Below are 25,600 nucleotides of genomic sequence, written 5' to 3'. Positions count from 1 at the left end.
GGTGGACGCCAAGCTGGTCGGCATTCAGTCCTGGGGCTTCAGCTGCTGTTACATCCATGATCCTGTAGTCTATACGCACCTGAAAGCTTACCAAGGGTGTGTACCTTTCTACCTTTATGATTCTGGGACGTATTAAGGGTTTCCTCGCGGGCCCTGAAAGGGTGGATGAGATTCTGTGCCCCTGCATGGCGGTGCTGGGTGCTCCACTGGTGGTAGCCAAGATGGTCGGCATTCAGTCCTGGGGCTTCAGCTGCGGCTACCTCCGCGACATGCCTGTAGTCTATACGCGCCTGGACGCATACCATGGGTGAGAACCTTCTACCTTTATGATTCTGGGACGTATTAAGGGTTTCCTCGCGGGCCCTGAAAGGTTGGATGAGATTTTGTGCCCCTGCATAGCGGTGCCGGTTGTTTTACCCAACACAACACATTTTTATTTTGATTAAGTATTATTTAAAAATGCTCCGATAAACTACGAGTATAACGTGGTATAACCAAAAATATCGATATCATTTAATTTTATTAGAAGACGTCTAGACTTTTTGATCAACTTGAGAAAAAAACCGGCCAAGTGCGAGTCGGACTCGCACACCGAGGGTTCCGCCGTACAAACGTAGCGGATAACAATTTATGACGTATTAAATCAAATTACTTACTAGATATCGTAGTAGTCTTTTAAGTTTTAATTCCGTTGCGAGTAGTAGCGAATTTCAAAATATGCGGTATGATTATAGGTAGGTATAGCCTGACCAGGAACATAAAAACCCTGGCATAGAGGCGCGTCAATTGCATTTGATAGTGCAACACTGAGTACAGTCGTACCTGTGTTAAATTAATAGGCTAACTTTATGTATCAGGATTCAGGATTACGGGCTAATTTGATATTTTCATAAATTAACGAAAAAATATTATTATAGGTAACCTGATTTAAATAAATTAAATGAAACCATCAATCGAGCTAGTAGAATTTATTTTATTATTCATCAATAATCAAATTCAGAACTTGAATATTCAACTGCAATGTCTGCTCAAGAACGGTAGATACTTCTTTCCCAATCCCATAAAATTCAACACTTAGAAAGTGACAAAATTTTTAAAATAGGTAGTTGAAACAAACCACAGCTAATTTTCATAGTGGACTGTACTATACGATAAACATGTCAGTCAATTTGACAACCTTTGTCGGAAACATTATTCAATGAAAATATTGTCCGAACCCTTAGTATTTCTCTTCGACAAATACTTTAACACATTGTGAACCACTTTTCTTTCACGACTATAAAAATATTTCAGCAATTTAATTCATAAAACCAATTGCGCACATTTAAAATAAAGTTTGTTTACACTTTGACAGCAATAGACTGACATGCAAGGTGACATGTCAATGAAGTTTTGAGTTACTGTTGCCATTAAAAGAAATTAGTACCATTAGTTTTCCGCAACATGGCGAGGGTTTTTATGTTCCTGGTCAGGCTATACCTACCTCAGCGTTTTGAATTTTTGCGTTGATTTAGAATTTTTCACAGTTTAGAGGCAATTAGATTTAAGAAGTGTTTGATATAAATTTCAACTTTAATATCTCTACCCGTTCATGTAAAAAGGGTAGGTACTTAGTAAGTTTATAATTATTAAAAAAATATTTTATGTCATGTAAGCAAAAATAATATTTTTATATTTTATCTAACTTCAAATTTATCATTTTCGCAATTTTTCTTTATCTGTACTATACAGGGTGTTAGGTAAATGGGTATATGAGCCGACACTAGCCCATGTTAACATGGTCATATAAATGGTATGGTGTATAACGTTGCTTCGTGCCGAATTTCAAGATTCTGAGTTCACGGGAAGTACCTTGTAGGTTTTGATTCCCTAGCGTAATACGTAATAGACCTGAGTATTACATGTGAATTTCAGCTTGATACGTCCACGCGTTCTTGAGATAAAGGGTCTTGACAGACAGACAGACGGACAACAAAGTGATCCTATAAGGGTTCCGTTTTTTCCTTTTGAGGTACGGAACCCTAAAAAATGACTTTATAAACTTTCCTAACTGCGAAAGTTATTTTACAAAACTGCTAGAGTTCTCTTGTGATAATTTTGTACTTAACATTACTTCAGAGTTATCTAATAATTATATTTTTGAAATAGAAAATATAAAATCTAGTACCAGTATTAAGTATCAAATTCACATTTAATTCTTGAGAGTAATTAAGCACTTTCCAAGTCACATAAGCTTGTTTCAAATGGCCTACTATCGCATATTGGCTGGTTTTGAATACGAGTCCAATCATTATTATAAATTAATGAAATGTAGGTATTATGTCTCTGTATTTTATTATTTACAGATGGCTCAGCCACAACATCCCACACTTGAGGAGAATACACAAAGAGAATCTAACTCAATTGTTTGATGCAACCAAAGTGAAAAGGCTGACTGATTGGCTAGTCAAAAGCAGAGTTAGGATGCCTTTTTTACGGAAAATGCATAGCCACGACCTTCAAATATTACCTATTGACCATCAATTGTCATTGCTGAGAGGAGTAGTGTACGATATTAGAGACTTCCTCCGTAGAGGGATTTATCATGAAGCGAAAACAGCAATGTATAATTCTATCAGGCTATCCACGGAGAAGGTGAAGGCTATGAGAGATAATACTATGATGAAGAGCAACGTGGAAGTTGTGCCGTTTTTATCCAATTCCACCCTTGATGATATTGGATTAGTGCTCAGGAATGGGAGTTTGATAGATGAAGCTTCTGGTGAAGAATTTGACGAAGTCGAAGAAGCAAGCATAACTGCAAAGTTTTCAAGCTCGAGAAATATCAGTTTGATAGATGAAGATTCTAGTGACGAATCTGTTGAAGTGGAGGGGACTGACTCTACGCCTTCCTTATCGACTATCGCCTACGATTCTGATGAGTCTGATGAAAATTAATACTTAAACTTTTGTCGAAATTATGTTAATACTATACTAGGTACTCACAACATGAGAATTTTTAGCTACTTGGTATTTCCTTGTAAATGCGTTCTCGAAAGATGCCTTTAGCTAGGTTTCGTTTCTGGGCAAATTGCTTCAGAGAAGCTAGGGTGCTTAATGTAGTTCAACGAACTGAATAAAGATACCATAAAATACAATTATCTTCTTTCCTTTTGTGTAAACTAAAACCTTTTTAAATTATATTCACAAATAGTCTAGTTCAGACTTGAAAATGGAGGGTTTTCAGTCACCAACAAGGTAAGTAGCCTGTGCTACTACCATGGTGCTCGAAAAATTGTAACTTGGGGGTAAACTTCTCTCAAGGATGTCAGTCGATATCATTACTACTTCAATGGCGTTAATTGTGTCAATTTGACTGGACTAGTAGCTTCGCACAGAGTAGTACCTAACTAGGTACATACTCGTATTATGTATTTGGTTATTATGCCTACGGTGATAATATAACACGAGGGAAAGTGAGGTATTACTAAATTAGACTTAAAGACCCTTAATTTCATTGAATATAGGTATTTACTACAGTAATTCGACGCTAATTACTCAGTAATAGTAAGAATTATCGACTTAAACTAATTTCGTGTGTAGTACACGAGTCAAGACAATTCGACAAATTATCACAGCATTAACTAAACAGAATTTTGAATCTTCATTTGAACGTTAATTTGGCATCAATTAGAAGAGAAAATGTAGTACCTGTTTACTTGCATGTAGCTTTATCACTCGTCATCATCATCATCATTTCAGCCATAACGTCCACTGCAGAATATAGGCCTCCCCCAATGGTAGCGGCCTGCATCCAGCGTCTTCCTGCTACCTTTATGAGGTCGTCGGTCCACCTTGAGCTTTATCACTGATTATGTAGTTTGGAAGGAGGGAATTGAACTCTACTAATTGTCTAAGTAGAAGAAAACTTTATAAATTTTAATGTAACAAAATATTGTACATACACGCAGATGTAATCATCTAAATATATATAACTCAAAGGTGACTGACTGACTGACTGACTGACATAGTGATCTATCAACGCACAGCCCAAACCACTGGACGGATCGGGCTGAAATTTGGCATGCAGGTAGATATTATTACGTAGGCATCCGCTAAGAAAGGATTTTACGAAACTCCACCCCTAAGGGGGTAAAACGGGATCCACGCGTACGAAGTTGCGGGCGGCCGCTAGTTTGTTTATAAAAACGTAAGTAAACCACAACTTGCTGCAATTACTTTATTTATACTTACTTGAAGCTTGCACGCGACCTGTTATGTATACTACCTATAAGAAATGTATGAAAAAAATGTCATTTTTTACTAGTGCACTAGTCCTTTATTATTGCAATGACTATTCTTTACAACTTAAGGTTATAGCACACTTATCAACTCAGGGATCAACACCGTATACCGTATTGCCTTTCGCCGCGAGGCGTTTACGTAACGGTGTGAGTAAGTGTGCGTTGCAGTAGTAGTACGTACGGAGTTTCATACAAAGAATACTGACCGCCTCGAGTTGATACGGTTACGATCCGCTTCCGGGTGGATAAGTGTGCTTCATCCTTTAAATTCCACCTTTCGCTCCTAGTCCTGTTACTCCTATAGCCAGGATCAACCGTCAGCTTGCAAAGGTTGAGTAGTCCTTAGGGATAGTCCTAAATGAAGCTTACGGAACCCGCAACGAAATTAATAAGAAATACCTCACTTAAACATTACATACAGAGTGTGAAGCATATACAGGGTGGAAACGATAAGTGATCTCACTCGATTATTTCTAAACTATACAAGATATCAAAAAACTAGTTACTGTTCCTGAAAGTGCTTCATGAGCTCTATCAAACGGTACCAATAATAGGTTAAAGAATAAACTGGATCTAGCCGAAAATTCAATGTTTCCGGCTTCCATACATTATACAGGCACAGCCTCATAATATTAAAAACTACAAAAGATATCGTAAAACAGGTTACTGATTCTAAAAGTGCTTAACGAGCTCTATCCAATAGTATTAATATTAAGTTCCAGAATAAACTGGATCTATCTAAAAATCAATGTTTCCATCTTCCATACATTTAGTACTATCACAGATCTTGCACTCATCTCTTGATAATATTATAGCAAATTTTATAGCAAATAAAGCCTAAAACTAATGTTTTCCATAAATAATTTTAATTAAGAATGCAATTTACGAGTTTATTTTAAGTTTTAAAAAAATGCACTTCTAATATTGAGTGGTTGGCATACATTTAGTATGGAAGCTGGAAACATTGAATTTTCGGATAGATCCCGTTTATTCTGTAACCTGTTATTGGTACCATTTGAAAGAGCTCGTGAAGCACTTTCAGGATCAGTAACCAATTTTTCGATATCTGTTATAGTTTAGAAACAATCGAGTGAGATCACTTATAGTTTCCACCCTGTATAGTCAACAGCAAAAGTCGATGGTCAAAATCAGAAATTAAATACTACGACGTTCACGTTAGAGTTCTGTAGCATTGAAGTGATTTTAAAGAAGATGATAAATATACCTAAGAATAGCAATTTATTGACATCACATAGTGCGGACACGGATTGTGATCATCAACTTTGGTTGTTGTCTGTACCTACCCAGTGTGGTAACATGGTTGATCATAGCAGTTTCAAGTTAAAGTTACGTTCTGACTTTTGATGTTTGTTGACTGTACCTCTACTTACCTATCATGGTAGAGAAGATTGTCGTGTGTTCTTAGGCTGAGTTGCACCACCTATCTTTGACCGTGACTATAACGATAACCGGTGCTTTTGTATGGAGTTTGAAAGATTTTTGACTTTTGTCAAAAAAAAAGTAAGATGGTGCAACCCAGCCTTACTGTCCTTAGCGCTCTGTCAACGCCAGATGACGGGATCCATACAATCGTAAATATCTAGATTTATTGATATTTTCATTAATTTGATTGAAAGAAGATTTGTGGGTTTTCCTCGTTCCAGTCTGTGACATATCCGAGCCTATGGATGCTTTCTTTGTAAGAATTTGAAAGATGTAATTTACTATTTGATTTCTATAACAGCTTTACGATAAAGTTACTCACTATATTAAGCCTTAATTCGGCCGTTTGGTGTAGTGGTTCGTAGAAGGACTCCTATGCTGGAGGTCGCGGGTTATTCCGCACAGTACAAACATTTATGTGCATGAACATTAATTTATTTGTTTGTATTGGTCTGGGTGTTTTCCATCTATATAACAATGTATGTATTTACAAAAAAAGTGCATATTTAAGTATTTTTATTTCCGTTTTCTAGTACCCATAGCACAAGCTTGTTCAGTATGGTGTAGTGTAAGAATGTTCAAGGATATTCTTTCTTTCTTATTTATTTAATTACCTAATTAATTGAATGTCTTTAGTAAAGTATGGTGCGTTGTATGTAGCAGTATTTTTGTTTGTTCTCTTTTGTAAATAATTTTTGCTTTGATGTCAAATACATGCTGATATTTTAGAGCGAATGTTGATATAACAAAAAATAATGAAATATGAAATGAAATGAAATATATATATGAAATATATCTAGTATTGGGAAAAGGTACAGCTACAATAAAACAATAATATTTTTTTGTGGATTTATTTGGTTTCCCATTGGTACAGTGTTGTGCGGCGGACGTAGTACCGGCCTTTAAGGCTGATTTACACTAATAAGTAGATAAGTAGGTAACTAAATTTTAACTTGATTTTTTTGCCAAGTTGGTGGGCGGGGCTTTTCACTTGACACGTTTTGACAAGCAGTTTCATAGTAAACAAGAGCTTGACCTTTGGAAATAACGCCCGTATTCACAAACATTACTATGCGGTCTTACAGTGCGCGTGGACGCACAGGGTGACACACGAACCAATAACAGAGCTCTATTCAACGCTGTGCGTTCAATTTGCTGCTTCACTTAAGCAAGCATCGTTTGTGAATACGGGTGTAAGTTAAAATTTATTAGTTACGATGCAATTATTTATTTATATTTATTTAATTAAGTACCTACTTAACTACTTTACGTATAAATCAGCCTTTTTTAGGCCTAGGATGCGCGCCACGATAAGTAAAGTTCACTGATAGTATCGCAACATTTTATCGATTTTACGCGATAAGGGGCCATTCATTTGTCACGTAAGACGATTTAGGGGGGGAGGGGGTCGACCATGTCTTATTTTTTCTTATAAGGGGTTGGGAGGGAGTCTCGATAGCTCTTACACGTAAGATCACAAAAATGCGCAAAGTTACAATTAGGTATATTTTGAAAAAGCGCGGCCACTCGCACTGCGCCCCCCGGGAATTCTTGCTTGTGTACCTACTAGTCGTCAAACGTGTACCTATATTTTTTTTCTTTTAGATTCTTACGTAATAAATATATAACAGGGGGGGGGGGGGGGGGTCGGCCTATTCTTATTTTTTCTTATAATGGGAGGTTGTCAAAAGCTAGCGAAAATAGTCTTACCTACGTAATAAATGAATGGCGCCTAAGCCACATTTAGACGTCTGAAATCATCGATAACATTTTATCACGGCACGCATCCTACCTAGCCCGGCTGATCGGAATCCGTGTGACATGGTAATGGTCTGTCCTTTAAATCTCATCTTTTAATCTATTACTAATGCAGACTATACACAAAACCCACCGACAGGAGCCGTCAACTTTTTTGTCAGCGGGTTAGTCGGCGACTTCACATCTCATTCAAATTAGAAAACTTGCTGAGTTGCACCACCTATTTTAACCGTGACTATAACCATAACTGGTGTTTTTGTATGGAGTTTGATATGACGTTTGATCTAGTTAAAGTAAGATGGTGCAGCCCAGCCAGAGGCCCGGGCCCATTTCTACCAAGGCGGAGCGGAGATGTGTTTTCTTTCATAGACAGCATAGATTGATATCTGACAGCTACGCATAGCTCACACAATTCCTCCTGTCAAGCTGGCAGGTTATTTCCTCCACCGCATATCTCCTGATCTCCTCTTCTCTCCGCTCCGCTCCGCCTTAATGTAAACCGGGCGTCAGTGGCGCGACGTCGGTGGGTTTGGTATGTACAGTCCTTAAGCTTTATATAGCAGCTTATAAATGCGATTAATATGTGTTACTTTAACGATTACATTGGATGAGAAGTAAAAGATTAAAGATTAACAAAAAAGGTCACGGGTGTCACATAATCCAGCCATTTGCAACAAAGTACAGTTTACAATAACAAACGTAACATCTTATTGGCAGTAAACAAACTTTAATGGATCCCAAGCAACTAAAAAGTTATTTTTCCAGAACTTTAAACAATCTGATGTGCCAGATTTACATTTTAAAATGTCTTTTGACTTGAATTAAAGGACATGGGGATATCCTAGCACTCAATGTCTCGTGTATGTACTAACAACGCGATGGGCATCGCTTCAACATTCCAACTCTCTTCTTTGTATAATCTCTAAATCTATTATTTACAAATAAACAAAACGCTTCACTAACTAGGAGACTGAATTATTTAGGGGATACCGAAATGAGTTGTAACAAAAGAGAGTTGTGACATTGACGATTTTTTTGAACATATTAACTACTAGCGAGCTCGTAACAGTGCGGGTTTTTAGTTCTAGTCTCGAGCTAACAAATACGCGCTGTTGCGAGCTCGCTGATAATGAATAGGATTCCAAAAAGTCTACAATGTCACAACTCTCCTCTGTTACAACTCTCCTCTGCTACTACAACTCTCCTCGGTCTCCCCTACTTGACCAGAACCAAACTGCAGGAGCTGGTTGAGGCCTGTTGAACGCTCAAGACGGCCTAATCGTTAACCAAATGACATCCATTTTATTTTTCCTAATTTTACCTTATTTATTTTTAGATTGGCTTCAACAGTCTTATATATTTTTGGTCACTACTACTTAAATTAAATTCAACTTAATATAAAATCTTTCAAGGCTTCTAATTCATAGGATGGCATCCGAACTACTAATATCATAGATTACATCTCTCAACACCAGACAATGAGTGTGTACTCACTAATGAGTCTTAAGTGCAATTAATTGAAATTATTACTGCTGGGCTTAACAAAATGTAGGAATGTTGAGTATATTTTAATACTAGAGTTATTTATTACATATTATGACTTTGAAAAGGGTCCGATTCGACTAAAACTTGTTAAATAAATGATGATGTTTAGCTGGTTGCAGGCTGAAAACTTAGTTACGAGTATGTTACAGCTAAATTGTGAGGTAAACCGAACAAGAAATAAATTTCTTGAACTTACACCAAAAACTAAGCTATAGATCAGTCAGTGCAAACGGGACGAGGGGTAGGCAAGAGGGGGTAGGCATAGCTTAACTCGTAGCTATACAGAACTTAGCTTCGTGTATTTACTTAAATCACTTATAAGTTTGCATAGTTTGTATGCACACAACTATTCTACGTCACGAAGTCCAATTAGCTTAGCTCTCGGTCTGCAACCAGCAATTAGGTAGACTTTCAAGAGTTGTGACCAATCGCAGTTGCGCGCGATCTTTCTCGTACTGTCAGTGTCAAATAGTGCGTATTTCGTAACACCCAAAGGGGCCAAAAAGTTGACGATATAACCTTCTTCCAATTGTAACAAAGATGTGTGATTGCGAACTTTTTGACAACTTTGGGTGTCACGAACTATTTGACGCTGACTGTATCTACCAGTATAGCATAGTAGAATCTGTGGTAGAATCAAACTCTGGCGTGTAAGCGACACTTCAGTGGTCAGTAAGTTATATTGTCGCTGCGACTGTAGCACAGAACTCTACCTTTAAGGTCAGGCGCTAGGTCTGGCTGGAGACACCACTTTGGAACAAATTTTATTGGCCGACAACCTTTTTATGTGTGATATTTAACAAATTTTCGTGAATTCGGACCTTTTAGAAGACTTACACCTAATTACTATTTCTTCGTGCGCATTATATGCATCAAAATTTAATATTACTATATTAAACTTTATTATAACTATTTAGTGTGAAATAGTACAGTAAGAGTATTAATAACACAAATAATTAATTGGTTAAAGATAGAACTAAGAGCTAGACAAGAAATAAATAAATATAACCTAAGTCAATAATATTCACAAAAGAAAAAATAATATACAGTCACCCTGTGAGATGGGAATGAGAAAATATTTCAAATCATAATCATTTTGTTTGTCAAAATATCATAAGAAAGTTATAAAACTGTTGAAAAAGAGGTTTAAATTCATGAAATTATACGTAGGTAATGAAAGAGGATAGGATAGACGGCACTGAAGTTATATGTCAGCCGTGATATTGAATAAACATTGATTATACGAACTACTACAACATTCAGATTCTTAAATATCCTGTAATTATACGATAAAACACAAACCCTTTATCCATAAAAACTTAAAAACTGCTTTACCTTCGGCGGCAATAGAATCTGGCAATTTTGTAAAAAAAGCATTAGCGAACATTCGGCAAACAAAGACTGAACTGTCCCGGTACTCTCTACATTACTCTTCAGTCAAAGATACGCTCACGCAAATAACCGGAGTAGGTAGTTCGGTTTAATGTGATTCGGCTTTATTTGTTAGCAAGATTGCCGGCTTCTACTGGCGCGGACTGTAAAACACTGCATTCTCGCTTTTCCTCATTCATGAAATCTTCATTTAGCAGACAGTGAAAGAGCATTTCGAGTGCATCACCGAGTGTGGTAAACTAGAGAGGGTCGACCTCTTGCACTGCAGATCGAATACTTAAGTAGATATTTACTTATTCGCATGATGATGATAATACCCGAGCAGTTATTAGCTGAAATGCTGTTTTAAATTTTCATGAATAACGGGGCACATTGATTAAATGTAATATCCATTAAACATCAAATTGAAACTACTGTTACTTACTGCTATAATAATAACCGTCTATCCGCAAATGAACAAAATTACTAGTTATCTTTGGTATAATTCAGAAATAAAATCTAATATCTTCAATAATAAGCGCTACAGTTTAAATATTTTAAAATTTGTCAGCGCACAACATACAAGACGCACGGCAAAACTCGCAAAACTGAAACGTTGAGTCATTCACTCTAAAAAAACTTCGACTGAAATCGTGAGATCAAAAATGTGAGTGAGCAAATGTAAAATATACTAACGTATAATAATTATGAGTAAGTAATAGTACGAAACTGAAAAAGGAAATTGGATAGTTCCATGCGACTTCTATGTCGTGCGTAACGCGGTCTCCTACGTTATGACAAACGCGACGTCACGGTATGGCATGTGCGCCAGGAGCGGGGAATGTTATTGGTTTCATTACGCTAGTCAGTTGGTCATATCGCGTTGTGTCGCGTCCTGTAGCGTTTGTCACTGACGCTGGTAGGACACCGCGTTAGCGCGCGAGGCGCTTAGGCGCAGCCACGCCGGCGAGACAAGCGCATCTCGCTGGTGGCCACGGCGATCCATTCGTTGCGAGCCGAGTCGAACCAAGTCAGGCCGAGCGTGTACTTGCCGTTGATGTTCACGTGCTGGCAGTGGGAGAACCACCATCCGCCCTCGTAGTTGCTGGCGCAGTGCGTGTTAGAGATGTCACGGTCGCGGTCGATGGCAGAGAATTCCATGTGGTTCTGGTACTCAAAAGCGTCGCTGGCATTCCCCTTGAAGCCACTCACGTTCAAAACATAGCCAGAGTCAGCGCTGCCGACGGAGAATTGGTCATACTCGGCATACCACACGCCCCCGTAGATATCGGTCATGTCAATCCTCATCGAAGTGCAGTTGTCGGCGGTCAGCAGGTGCATGGTTTCCAGGCCGAGCCAGTATTCCGAAGCGGGGTTTCCAAATCCGTGGACGTACTCGGCGAACTTCCTGTTGAACTCGATGGAGCCGTTGTAACGGCGCTGGAGGAGGGTGGAGCCGTCGGCGCACCAGGTGTCGAGGGGCTTGTTGCCGGGATGGATCAGGTAGGTGCCGGGGGGGCCGGACACGCTGGAGCAGTCGCGGGGCAGCTGGTTCACAAGGTCTTCATACTCACGTTCCACAGGTTGCAGTTCCTTCACCTCACCCATTAACTCCGGAAGAGAGATCGTTTCGGTCCCATTGATCTCGTTGTTAGCCTCGCTCTGTAACAAAAGAAAAAAATAATTTATCTTTTAAATCCAAAGCATATCATAATTCTAATATTTACGCGCTCATTAAAAAGGAAATCAGCCTCGTTGCGACGAAATATCTCTATTTCCCGTACGGATTTCGATTACATTTTGATTGTGGACAAAGCTGTTTCAATTCCCATTTGCCAACTCTAAACATTGAAGTTGCGCGTGTATGTTAACAAGGGTTCATAAAATGCAAATAGGCAAGTTCGTTCCGTTGGCATTAACTAATACGTGACTGGAAAACGTAAATAACCCACTTTTACCTTTTTACTCGTTAGCGATAAACATGGTTTTCGGTGCTTTTGTAGTCAAAGCTTACATTGCACTCTAGTTCACTGACTTGTGTACATAACTACCCACGTAACAAAATTAAATTACACGAGAATCAAATTGCCTTAGGAAACTAATCTAGCGGGAATGTGCCTCACTTTTGTTTTCATTTCATATTTATTACTACTGAAAGTTACCTTCAAAATGTGATCGTTCAGGCGGTAGAAATGTTGCTTGGAGCTGGTCTCGAGCTTGCAGATGGTATCATTCATGGTCTTGATCAGGACGCGGTCAGTCTCGGCGCGGTCGATGGCGTTGCTCACGCTCACAGCGATCGCCTTCACCGATTGGCGCAGGTTCTCTTGGTCCTCCCTCAGGTAGGAAGACGCGGCATTCAGCTAGGAAGAAAAAGACATGTTAGTTTTTAAAGACACAACACCAATAAACGAGTAGCAATAGGCATTACAGGTTTGCTTAACCAGCTAATCGATTCAAAAACTTACTTGAGCGAAGTTCACGTCAAGCTTGGAGATCTCTTTGCGGAATTCGGGGATGGTCTTGTCGGCCTTGTTCTCAATGCTCTCAACGTCTTCACGCAGCTCCAGCATCGAGGCGTGAATCTTGTCGAAGTCGGATACCTTCTCCGTGTTCTTGCTCACGTCGGTGCGGATGTTCTTGGTCTCCACTTCAAGGTAGTCCACTTTAGCGGTTATGAGGTTCCAGTTGGGCTCTTCGAAACGGTCCATGCGACGTTCCACATCCAGGATCTGGGTCTGGAGATTCTGTTGCAACACCTCCATCTGGTTCTGAGCGCGAGCCAGGCGAGATATTTGGGAATGTACCATTTTGTTGTGGCGCAGCTTGTGCACGCAGTCGGACCTCATGGGGCCATGTTGGCCCGCGAGCACATCGTTGTAACTTTCGTTGCTGTACTCTTCCATTCGGTTCAGTTTTGTCTGTAACAATAACACAGGTTGATTATGTTATCTCTAATTAATTATCCTTATGTTTATTACTACTATTGAGTTACAAACGAGATAATTGCTGTCCTCTTACTAGACGATAGAGTCAAGTTTCTCAAACCTAATTAATTAACAGAGGTTTGTAATGAACGTTTTCGTCATAAGATTTCCAATATACTAAGATGTGCTTATATTATAAGCCCAAACGCGCGCGTCTTAGAACAAAATGTGGTAGGTAATATTGCATATTTAATCATCGCATTCAAAATTATTTTAAGAGGCTTCTCTAGCATTGAGCATTTCTACAACCTACACATAATTTTATTTTTGTACCATTCACTTTAATACTCTTTAATAGGCCTTTAATTTATTTATTAGTTTTCTATTTCAGGCGATTGATGACGGCTATCGAAACCTTTTTTTGTAGTTTGAAATAGGGTAAATGTATAGCCCGTTAGCTCGGCGCTAGAGTCGCTTACGTCGCTAATCGCGCAGCGGAGCGGGAAAGGTACAAAGGGACCGCGGAAGACACCGCCGGCTGCAGTGTGTGTGGTTGAATAATTCAAGTTCAGCCGAGCTCAAGCGCATTGGCGAGCGACAACCTACGGATATAAACGGCTATTGAGGCTTACTGTTTGCTCTCGTGTCTCTATCAACTACACTGCAAACACAAAGGGAATCAAAAAGATTAAAAGAGACTGATAAACTATTCATTTCTAATGAAAACTGTTTTAAGAAACTCTAAGAAACATTTTTAAATCTATTATAAACTTTAAAAGAAATCGTTAAGACCAAAGTAGCCCGGCGTCCTACAAAATCAATTTCAATCATAAACTTTGTACAATTATAGCATTAAACTTGATAATTTATGCAAAATGTATCCTCTGTCTGAAGACGAATTATCAAAATTGGACAATAGGGTATAACAGACCCCGCGGCTGAAAGGGCGAGTTAATAAAATAATAAATATAGCTCCAGATCGGCAGCCGCCTGTAAGTGTACCGAATGAATGTTGAATGAAGCGGGAATAGACCTTCGCAAACATTATTCGTTCCTGATCCTACACCGTAAGTACTTAGTCTGTGGATCGCCAACTTAAACATTTGGCCAAATCAAAGATTGATGGATATATCTAAATAATTTTCCAATCTTACTTTTTAATTGTTACTGTTGATGCAAGCGATCCGGATAATCTTTAAAATTAAAGGTAAAATATGTTTGTTAATTATTTCCGTCTTAATTTCCTACGAATTTGTCACATTAATCTCGATAATTTAATAGGGGCGCTAATTGGAGGTTAATTAATATCTACGTATATCCTCTCATTAAAATTATTTCCTGCTCATCCGCTATTATGCGTAAACTGTGGCGAAAGCTCGCGTTCTTTGCAAAGTTGAGTCTAACTTTTGCTAACTTGCATCCTATTTTAATCTTCTACGCCGTCGGTTACTTTGAAGACTACATTGCTGCAATTCCAAGTCGTTCTAAATAGTAAATAGGTACGAGTATTCGCAGTTGCAAAATAAGGTGTACAACATTTTGTTGGGCTTCCCATTTTTCCAACTTTTCGTTTAGTGTGCTTCCACCGACGGGCTCTATTCAGCGTCATTGAATCAGAATAACAAAACAAAGAACAAGCGAAACTTTTATTTGCGAAATCGTGTTGTTTTGAAATAAGCACGAGCATTTGTTACAAGCATTGTTAAAGATGTTTCTCCCAAGTCCCAATCTAATTTTGCAGCCCACGAAAAATGTGCGATGAAAAATTCAGGAAGGACAGGAGTGCTCAGGTGCTTCGCGTAAGGGATTGTAAGGGGCGCTCACAAAGGTGGAGACAGCATGCTAATGTTGATTTAGCTGGAGAATATTCATACTTGCTATAACAGGGCTTGGGAGCAAATCTGTGGGACACACTGCCGAGATATGTCACACTGAATACCGTCAGTCTGTGGACTGGAAATTCGTTTCTGCTCCGTTTGGCGCGAGCTTATTTACGTTGGAATTAGACACAAACCTCACTATCCTATTCAAATAATGTTCAGACCGACGTACCTACGTGTGTTCTGATTTGAGACATTTGGCTGTCTAGCAATTCTAGTCCGATGCTCCGTTTACGTGAGATTGCAATTCATAATGCATAGTCTAGAACATACGTAATAAATTATGTATTCATTTAGAACTTGTAAACTAATGTAATAATAACATTGATTCAGAGCTAACAAGTATATGGAATAGGAACATGTTAATTATTTAATATACCTACACAAATTAGGTACCTACAAAATAATGAGCTAATGAAACTCAGCAGGTTGTATTCTAAGAATTTTCTACTAATTAAAATTAATCTGCCCTACTCTAAACCGTATTTAGTTCGAGTTAGTAATTAACGTTTACATTTTGCTACAACTAAATTCATTGTCATTTTGTCAAGCAAATAGTGGCTGTTCAAATATTAAAGTCCCGAGTGACCTTTCATGAGTCGCCCCTGAATCTGTATGACAAGTATTTTCAAACGTATGGTGTGCTAGTTTCTTGTTGCAAATGAAGTCAATTTTAGGAGTAATTTTGGACAATTTTAATTGTGTCACCTAAACAAGATTTACCTAATTGTATTTTTTTTATCCACAACGAGGAAGCTCTTGGCCTGTATCTCACCTGATTAAGTGATGATCAGGCCGAAGGTGGAAGCGAGCTTCACCCGGAATCCTCAATCACGGAGGAACTGGCTATCTTACCTCTTACTGCCGGAACACAACAATGCTGTTAACATTGTTGTTATGGCGACAGACCTAAGTAAGATGGTGGTAGCTAGCCAGGCGGACTTAGAACTAGCTCTACCACCAAAAATCTTGTCGTGAGCCCCTAGGGGTTCGCGTACCCCACTTTGAGAAACCCTGCTGTATGACATTGTGCGGCTTGCTGCGGTTGAGAAGCAATTTATGAAGCTTCACCACAACAATGTGGAGCCAGATGACACGTCGGAGTAGTTTGTCCACGCCAGACATGCTGTGGGATGGCCACCTGAGATCAATTTATCGATACTTCAATGTTGCGGGTCTATTTATTTTAATTTAGTCGAATAACTAGAAATCGATTCTGATTAGAATCGACTCAAAATCATTTGTGAAGTATCATATCTTTTAAAGATATTGTTAATGTAGGTAAGTATTCAATATCAATGAAAAATTAAAGTTGTGAAGAATGTTTTTAATGAGGTAAGACTTTGATAAGATTTCCGATTGAGACTGTTTACAAATTGTTTCAAGTTTTAGAATCACAAGAAGATTTTAAAATTAAAGTTGGTGATTTAATCATTAACATAATAATTTGTTATTTTTATTATTACATATTTTAAAAGACTTTTGAAAGAAGAAGGATTTGTAAATTAATTCCATCGATAATCACAAAATTGTTCAAAAACAACAATAAAGAAAGATGAAGTATCTACTAGGTACGTACTACGAGTTGTATTTAAATCCAAGTACTTATAAACTAACAATTCCTGAGACTCAATTTTCCTCAAAAATCTTTCAGTGTTATTTTTTGACAAAATTTCAATAAACTCCATTTAAAATGAGGTTTGATCGTTTACGGTTTGTTTGGAACAGTTGCTGTATCAGTAAGATAATTGAAGACACAAACAAAAGAAACTAGTATGCAGAAGGCAAAGTAATGCTCGCGTTGTCCATTAGTGTCGATACGGGACTACAGCATTTATGTCCTATAAGTGCTTTATTTTCTTACACTTAAAGGAAACCGCGGAGATAATTTCCCTTGAGGCTAGCGGTGTCCAAGTTTTAGAGGGAACTAGCGGAAAACACTTTTATAAAAGTGAGTTGGCTTCGCCTTAGATAAGAATTGTGTACTTACGAGAAAGTATACCACTCCCCTGATTTGATCTAGCTACTTCGCAACTAGTGAAAGTTTAATAATAGCAATTTACTTCGTTCTAGTTACGTTGTTTGAAAAATATCCTTTTACCTATACTAATATGGTTTCAAATATTTTAAAATTGGATTTATACCATGGATTATTATATTTTTTTATGAGATACAACAAGATTTTAATAACATATCCATGATTACGAACATGTACACATTTTCTTTGGATTTTATAACACACACTTTTGTAATAAATATGTATGGTTTATTGTTAAGTGAGAGTGTTTCCTTTTAAATACACAGACGTATATTATTATGCGTTTCAATTGAACTGTATCAATATTGTTTGTTTTTTGCAATTTGATCATTAATCGACATCATAATTTTAGCCATAGGACGTCCACTGCTGAACATAAAGGTCTTACCCAATGATTTCAATGTTGATCGATTGGTATTTTGGATCATTATTATCGTTTAAATTAAGCATTTATCTAAAAGCTTGCACGTGTCGTACGCAGTGGAAGAAGCGGTTTGCAACAAACCAGGTGTGTCGGCGGCCATATGCAACTCGATGGACGACAACAGAACGTTATTTATTTTGCACATTATTCAGCACACATGGGACTGAGCAGGTGGCCAGTTACATCGTTAGCTCAGAATACATTAACTAATATTATCTTGTTTTAATTCTCTATACCTAGTAAGAGGATAAACAACGAACAGTGTTACATTTTTTCTATAACAATTTGCGATAAAACGGAAAATATTGAACTGCTTGCTTGTTATTAGTGTGTAAGATAATATTTACCATTAATTAGCCAATTACGAGTACAGACAGTAACAGGATCTCCTGTAATAGTATTCGCAGGATTAGTTAAACTTGTTGGGTTCAGTATAGAGAATACGCCTGGGAAGGCTTTGATGTCTATGTTTTATTTAATTAGAAACGCTAGACAGACGCTGCGCTTCAGAACCTACGGCTGTCTGTCATATCGCCAACCGATTCAACACTAATAAATTGGCCAAGTGCGTGTCGTGCCACGCGCAGTGTAGGGTTCCGTAGTTGTCCGTCGTTAGCACAATATATTTCAGAAGCAAGCAATTACTTCATCTAAAGTCACTTTTCATGTTTTCTTATAAGGAAAATTTACTGGTTAAGAAATTTTATAATACTAGGGCACTATTTAAGTTGTGAGCCTCGACAACATAACGTGTTGTTAGACGACATCTGATACTTTTAATGAAAAGTTTGACATTTTTGACTACAACCTTATTCAAAACTTTTTATCATTTGAGCACGTTTTGTATTATTAACATTGAATTGAAAATTATCTTGACTACAAAAACATGGAATTGACTTGCGGAAATTTTCGCGCGAAGATTTATTATGACTTTCGACGTGGTTAATCAATACAAAACTGAAGCGGTCAGCTAAATTTCACTTTTGGTGATTAAGATCTGTCCTTTACCATTGTAAAACGCTAGTTTAAGAAATATAATATTGTATGTCATTGGCTCACCAGTGAACTTTGCAAAAGTCGTCCAAAATGACTAATAGTGGCGGAAAACATTGATGTTGTCAGAAAAATGGAAGAGAAACCTCGTCATGTGATATATCGTAGGATTGAGATAATCCTAAGCATTAATTCCACTAGCAGTAATAAAATATTGTATGACCATATTATGGTTAATACGTTTTTTTCTTTACGGATGTCACAAAATTTTTCAAACGCTCTATAGGACGCTTGTGTCGTTTAGTCCTTGGAAATGTTTGATAAATATGTTTAAAAAGCTTTAAAAGCCGTTTTTAAAATTGTGACAGTTGACGAATTAAGGATCTATGCATAATGATCCTGAAAATAAACAGCTATCGACTATGGAGGTGTTTTAAGATGAACCAATTCCAACAAAAGTCCCATGCGCTCGGAACACTTTGAAACTTACGGTCGCCTATTTTTCCGAAATATCCGATTATATGACAGAAACGTCACTAGAAAAATTTAGAATGGTTAATTCTTAATAGTAAACAGCTACTTTTTTTCCAAAAGTCTTCAGTTTAATAAGGGAAACTGACCAGCATAGTTGAATCGCCATTCGTGACGAAAATGTGAGCTTTTACACGTCTTGTCAAACAACTGTCTATTTGAACACTCAAAATATGAAATTAACAGGTCCAACGCTACAAAATTCTTGCTTGGAATCTAAACAATTCTTTTGGTACCCATATATTAAAATTAAATGCGTGAACAGCGATTTATGTAGCCAGAAGCAACTGTCGGTGCGGTCAAAAACCATGCTTTGGAGGTGCCTCAAGCTGAGTGGAAAAAATGCTATGAAAAGTGTTTCGGACACATTAAAAAGTACATAAATCATGAAAGACAATACCAATAAACGCAATCAATACCATTTTAATAATAAACTACTTTGTTTTCATAGTTAGGCTCACAACTTAAATAGTGTCCCACGTACATGTGTCAAATGACTGTTACTCTTCAACTGACTGATGTATCTTAACCGTTATAGTTTTCCTTGAACGTTCATAAAAAGCAGTATTGTTACGTTTTTTTCCAGATTTTTCAAGTCAACCGATTAGTTTTTAGAGGGGGGGGGGGGGGAAGATTTTTCAATCTGCTCGTATAATCACTCAGAACAGCACAATCGCACCTAATCCAAGAACATAAGATGCCATAGTGCCCACGCCTGTACAAAGAGATTAAAGGATGACCTAGTTTCCTTTTGGTTTGGTTATAATCATTTTGGTTTATAATAAAGTCGTAAGATATACGAGTTCGTCAACTTCATCCTTACTTTTCAAAAAAGTTTTTACAGTAGGGTTTCATTATTTCTTCAGAATCATTTCTCTATATGATTATATATTTTGATCAAATCTTTATTAGGAACATACACAATAACGCTAAAACAATAAACCATTAAGGTACCTACCATTACTAACACTGATATGGGTAGAGAACATCTTACAATTTGCCCATTCACGACTGTCTCTATTTATACTATTATCTAAGGCATATTATTTCGCTAAGTGAGTGTACAGTCGGCCACACAAAACTAAACACTGAAACGTCTTGTGTAATTGGAACTGGTGCTATTTTGCATTAACTAATTAACTACTCGTACATGCGTGTGTTGACCACTGTACATAAGTTGAATAATATTAATCAAGTAAATGCTTTCCTTGGAAACGTGCTCGTGTCGTGTTTATTAATAAGTTATTAATAACACATTTATTTTTAAGTTATCGTGTTCGAAAAATATATTTGGGCTTTACAAGGAGACGCTGTTTATCATAATAGCAGTTAATTAAAATTAAAATTATAAAAGGCGTGGTAATTGAAACCGATTTCAAGTTGTTTCCTAAACAATTTATACTTATTTTAAGTCTTAGGAGCTAACGATTATTATTTTTCTTCCGTTGGCATTATTTGTGTCCAGTTAGGTATTTTCATTTGGCTGACATGGCTACATTACGGAAACTAAAAATTCGACTAGATCAATCATCATAAATTATACCTCATTTTCTTAAAACTTTTCCTTTAAAATATAATGTTATTGGTCATTTCGTAAAATCACTAAATTACAAAAATATCTCATAATAGATTATTCCTACACGTGTACTACCAGAATAAACTGCTCTCACTGCCCCATGTCAAAACCCGCCCTGCATATTCAACTAAAACACGAATATAGTTATAAGTGTGTTGGGAGAACCGCTGACCTGTTTAAGTAAAGAAAGTTACGTGAGAAGGCCACACCATTCCCTCGATAGGGGTACATTTTATCCCCGGAATATGCACGATTCCTGAGGGACCGCTAAGTACTAAGCCTCTCTGTAACGGGAAAGGCTAGTGATAACTAAGAAATTGGGGCTAAAGTATTTTCTGCTCTTTTTATAGACCATCTAAAACTTTTTTATCCCAAATGCTGTATTCGACCTTAAAATTCAACACCTTGCGTAAATCCCATTTTAGATTAAAGATATGGATGAAAATTACAAGTTATACAATAATAATTAATTCATACATTTTTAAAAATTTACAGTAGCCTCAGAGCGAACGGAATAGTCAATGTAAACATTACAACTATTAAAATCGATGCCCACTGAATATTTTTTGTAGCGGGGAAAAAACAAACTTTATTAAACAGAGCAATAACATTTTTTAGTTCAGTAAACTAATCGATGTTCGTAAAATTGCCGTCCATTTTGCACTGGTATAGCATAATTGCAATTATTATAGTTAATTAATGAACGACGTTGGTCATTATCTTATTACATCACGTGTCTGTTATTCCTGGGGTGGATTTTGTCGAACATCTGCTATGGAATGAAGGATTTATTCTCTTGGATCTAAGGGACAAGGATTATGTCGATTAGTCTTAAGATCATCCCTTCTTTAAAAGCTTGCTATACCAATCGCTATGTTAACAGTAAGATAAGATAGTCGGTCCCAATATTTGATCAGATAAGTTCTACCTAATAAGATATTTGACATTACTTTCGTATCTTCCTAAAAATAACATTATCGTAGCCCATTTATTTTATAAGTAAGAATATTTTTCAAATTAACGCGTGTAACGGGCCAGTTTTGGCGACCTGGGACAGGCAAATAATGGTGATTAGTGGTAAATAGGGTCTTGTTACTGAACACGGCGTGCGACATTGTACAAATTGTAAAATATTTTTACAATCTTTTGAAATTGAAATATGGACGTTGACCCTGTGTGGTACTTTTGTATTTTTAAGAGACTTTATGTGATACGCGTCCGGTCACCAGGACTAAAGTTTTAGCTACAAAATGCTTGATTTTATTTTTAAGTTTTTTGAGGTTCGTTTCATTTATTTTGCCGGGCTTTGGGAGCCAGTCAGTCGTTGTCAATGGGCCAGATTCGAGGGCTCGTCCGGTCGGTCCTTTGTGGGAATGCAAAACAAAAATGGCACCAGCAAACTGCTATTATACGGCCTTCAATGACGCGGAAGCGGGACCAGTTCGCTACCACTTTTTGAGTTATCAACACAGCAGCTGCAGGTTATTTTTAATATTCAGACAGCTATGGCAACCAGCTATACCAATTTGCACACATTATTTCAACATGTGGCACGATATTTGACTTAAACTCTTTTCTACTTCATTGCGTTTACATACGAAAAACCTGGTGAAAATCTCGTCCTCCTTATTGGATATGTAAGTAATTTTATTTTCCATTCAATGTAAAACAAAAGAACGGAGCAAATTTGATTGGTAGGTAATATTTCACTACTGCTTTGTTATGTGCTCGTATTTTGAAATATTGCTCTTACATTTTCCTCGGCCGGGCTTTTAGTAGATATTATCATATTATTAGATATAGATAAGCCGATATAGAAAACATACGACATACATAATCAAGATTGAGATGATATGGAGATGTAAGCCATATTACGCGTTTTACTTAAAGATATTTTCCTTATTTACCCATAAGTTTACCCTTATGCCTAATATTTTTAGATTACACCTTTATTACGGCTCAATCATAAATATTTATTGAGATAAATTTTGATGTGTACGAAAGCTTTATTACATTTACTTCCATAGGTACTTGTTTTTCTTTTGTTTTATTAAATATGATAAAATCATTTCGGCTCACCCACAGTTTCGATATCCATAATCTTGCTTGCTAGGTACTTACACAATATCTGCATTCGTCTTAGGCCCGATTCGACTGAACTTTTATCCGAGAATAACTCCTGGTGTAACTGGCACATTGACAGTTTCAGAATGGGAAATATGTATATTTTACTCTTGTTTGGTCGAATCCACCCTTAGAGTAAATATTAATCTCAGAATAAATTGTCAGTTATTCGACATTTTGACATATTTCCCATACTGAAACTATCAATGTGCCAGTTATACCAGGAGTTATTTTCGGATAAAAGTTTGGTCGAATTGGGCCTTAAAGTCTCACGCTAGTCTCGAGTTAACCAAATCTCTCTCAGAAAAACGTTGATCCTTAATGAAGTATCAGATTTCGCGGAGCGCGCGGTGTGGTCCCGACTTGCACCACGGCTGCGACCGCCCGGGACATTCGTCGGTTCCCACAGCATCGGTACTACATTATTTAAGGCCCGTATTACGAAACGAAACTCAAAATACGGTGCCATCTTAAGTGGCTGACTTGAGCTAACTAGCTCAACTTGTAGTTTTAATCCATGTTTCCTAAAAACGGCTAATTTTGAAAAATGGATGCAATTACAAGCTGGCGGGAAGTTCTAATATTTAAGAAACCTTTTTATGCCTTTGTTCTTTCCTTTACGTTTAAATTGGTAATAGGTATCGTATTTTTGTAAAAAGCTGCTTTTGAAAAACACAGAGAACCCAAAGAAATGCAAATAAATAAAATATGGAAAGAAGTTTTAACGTTTTAATTTCGTATTCCATTTTGAGCGTGGTTTCGTAATACGGTCTGAAAGACTCACAACTGTCGATGTGACTGAGAGACCGCTGCATTTAAATAAACTAAGTATATTATGTAAAGTAGGGGTACTATGTATTATCCATCTCTGTGGGTGTTTGTCAAGATTCGTGTTGTCATATAAAATTCATTGATTAATACTTAGCGTTTATTGAAAAATATAATATGAAATATTGATATCCATTAAGCCACGCGATAATATTGAATAGTATAATTAATGATACTATTAATAAACAGAAATACTCAAAGGTAGTCTCTTGTTTAATAGTTAATATGAAATATTTATAGATAAATACGCGTCAATAATGAATTTTGAGTGAGTGAGTAAGTACCTCTAGAAATACTCAAAGGTAATCTCTCAAAAAACACACTTAATATTAATTAAAACCTATTCCATTTCGACTAAAACATGTGAATAACTTGGAAAAATCAATCACACGTAAAACGGCATGGTGTACAATTACTATTTCACATGATTGGTCGCGCTTAAAGCTGCGGGATGCTAATCACTAATGATGCAAGCCGAAAGCTTTAATTAAGATGATCAATTAGTACTTTAAATAAATCTATATTTAACCCGCCCTTCAGCGGCCAAACTGTAGCAGTCTATACCTATTTAGCAGTGCTACTAAGAAAGCTGTTACGTTCTAAATTCGGCGTATATTTTTTGTTTACTTTTATTTTTTGTTCTAGAAATCAGTTTATTTAAAAACTTAGGTAATTGGAATAATGGTATTTTAATTAGATACGCTGCAAAATACACTGTCTCTCAGATTTAAATATTATCAGACAAGAAAAGCAAAAAACGAACCAAAGTATAATGGGACAGAAATAAATTAAAGAGTTTTGATGTCGCCCATTATGTCATCAAACTGGCTAAAATGAGTACGAAACGGGCAACGACACTCGTCCCAAACCATTGTAACAGTCATTTGTTGAGCTGAAGGGCCACATATTATGTGTCTACATTATCTATTTTCACATCATACAATGACCACAAAATACACTATTCATGTGGATCTGATAAGTATAATCACCACCTCTACCAAAGAATTTATTGATTTATCTAGGTTTAGTTACTGCCTCGTGGTTTAAACACATTAGGTTCTACCAAGGTTCTACTACTCATATAACTACTTATCTAATTATGGATCATTATAAATAATATCCAAGTCGTTTTCTCTGTTTGATGACGTAAGTGGATAGACATTTTGTTTTGTTTGCCAGATAAAGATATTTTAACGAATTCGTAGCGGCGATCGACAAATAGATATGTTTACCTTCAATCCATCGCTGAAATTCAACACGTGTGGTCAAACAAAATCGAACAAATGGTGTTGGCGCTTTTTCCACGGCTTTTACATTGTTCCTATGCATTGCTCACAACTCGAATTGAAAATTTTCCGCTGTCGGTAGGCATTTGTTTGTGTTTTCAAACCCGTAGACAGCTGCGAATGGAAAACGCTTTTCTTGTCTTACAATTTTGCGAATCTCGTAACTACGAGGGAAATTCGAAATTCTAGCTGAACCCAAAAGTGCATATTAAATAATTTTAATTATGCAACAGTTCATTATAAATTACCTAGTCGTACCTATACCGAGTTCCTAAAGGAACATAAAATTGGAACGGAATGTTTACTTGAAATCAAATTTCGTAGATTATTTCAGAAGATAACGATTTAAGTAAGTACTTTAGATAGATAACTGGAATATAGGACATTTCCTGTTAATATTTATCTGGTAGTTAGTTACCTGCCCGATTACAATGTTTGCTAACGAATATCGTCCATATACTCGTATTGTGCGGATATTCAATTCAATGTTCGATAATTTTCAACATTGCTTCATTTTCAGCTGGATCATGTTATTATTTTAAACACAGTGGTAACAAAATTAATTTAGTAAATGAACCACTAATTTTCAAACA

General features: G+C 36.9%; 2 protein-coding genes across 3 annotated transcripts in view; one reads left to right on the top strand and one right to left on the bottom strand.

Annotated features, from left to right (window-relative positions):
• Positions 1 to 3,137, top strand: part of LOC135086854 (uncharacterized) — a 42,390-nt gene extending 39,253 nt beyond the window's left edge. The window contains exon 8 of the mRNA XM_063981674.1: positions 2,346 to 3,137. Within this exon, the coding sequence (XP_063837744.1) occupies positions 2,346 to 2,937 (592 nt within the window). The 3' untranslated portion in view covers positions 2,938 to 3,137. The remainder of the gene's footprint in view (positions 1 to 2,345) is intronic.
• A 3,424-nt stretch (positions 3,138 to 6,561) lies between these two features.
• Positions 6,562 to 25,600, bottom strand: part of LOC135086849 (protein scabrous) — a 45,827-nt gene continuing 26,788 nt past the window's right edge. For both annotated transcript variants that reach the window (XM_063981666.1, XM_063981667.1), the window contains exons 4-6: positions 12,869 to 13,321; positions 12,563 to 12,763; positions 6,562 to 12,062 (exon numbers count right to left, since the gene is read on the bottom strand). In XM_063981666.1, coding sequence (XP_063837736.1) covers positions 11,349 to 12,062; positions 12,563 to 12,763; positions 12,869 to 13,321 — 1,368 coding nt within the window. In that variant the 3' untranslated portion in view covers positions 6,562 to 11,348. The remainder of the gene's footprint in view (positions 12,063 to 12,562; positions 12,764 to 12,868; positions 13,322 to 25,600) is intronic.

This window comes from Ostrinia nubilalis, chromosome Z (genome assembly GCF_963855985.1).
Source record: "Ostrinia nubilalis chromosome Z, ilOstNubi1.1, whole genome shotgun sequence".
NCBI lineage: Eukaryota > Metazoa > Arthropoda > Insecta > Lepidoptera > Crambidae > Ostrinia > Ostrinia nubilalis.
The sequence above is the reverse complement of the archived record's forward strand: the minus strand, read 5'-3'. Positions and strand labels throughout refer to the sequence as shown.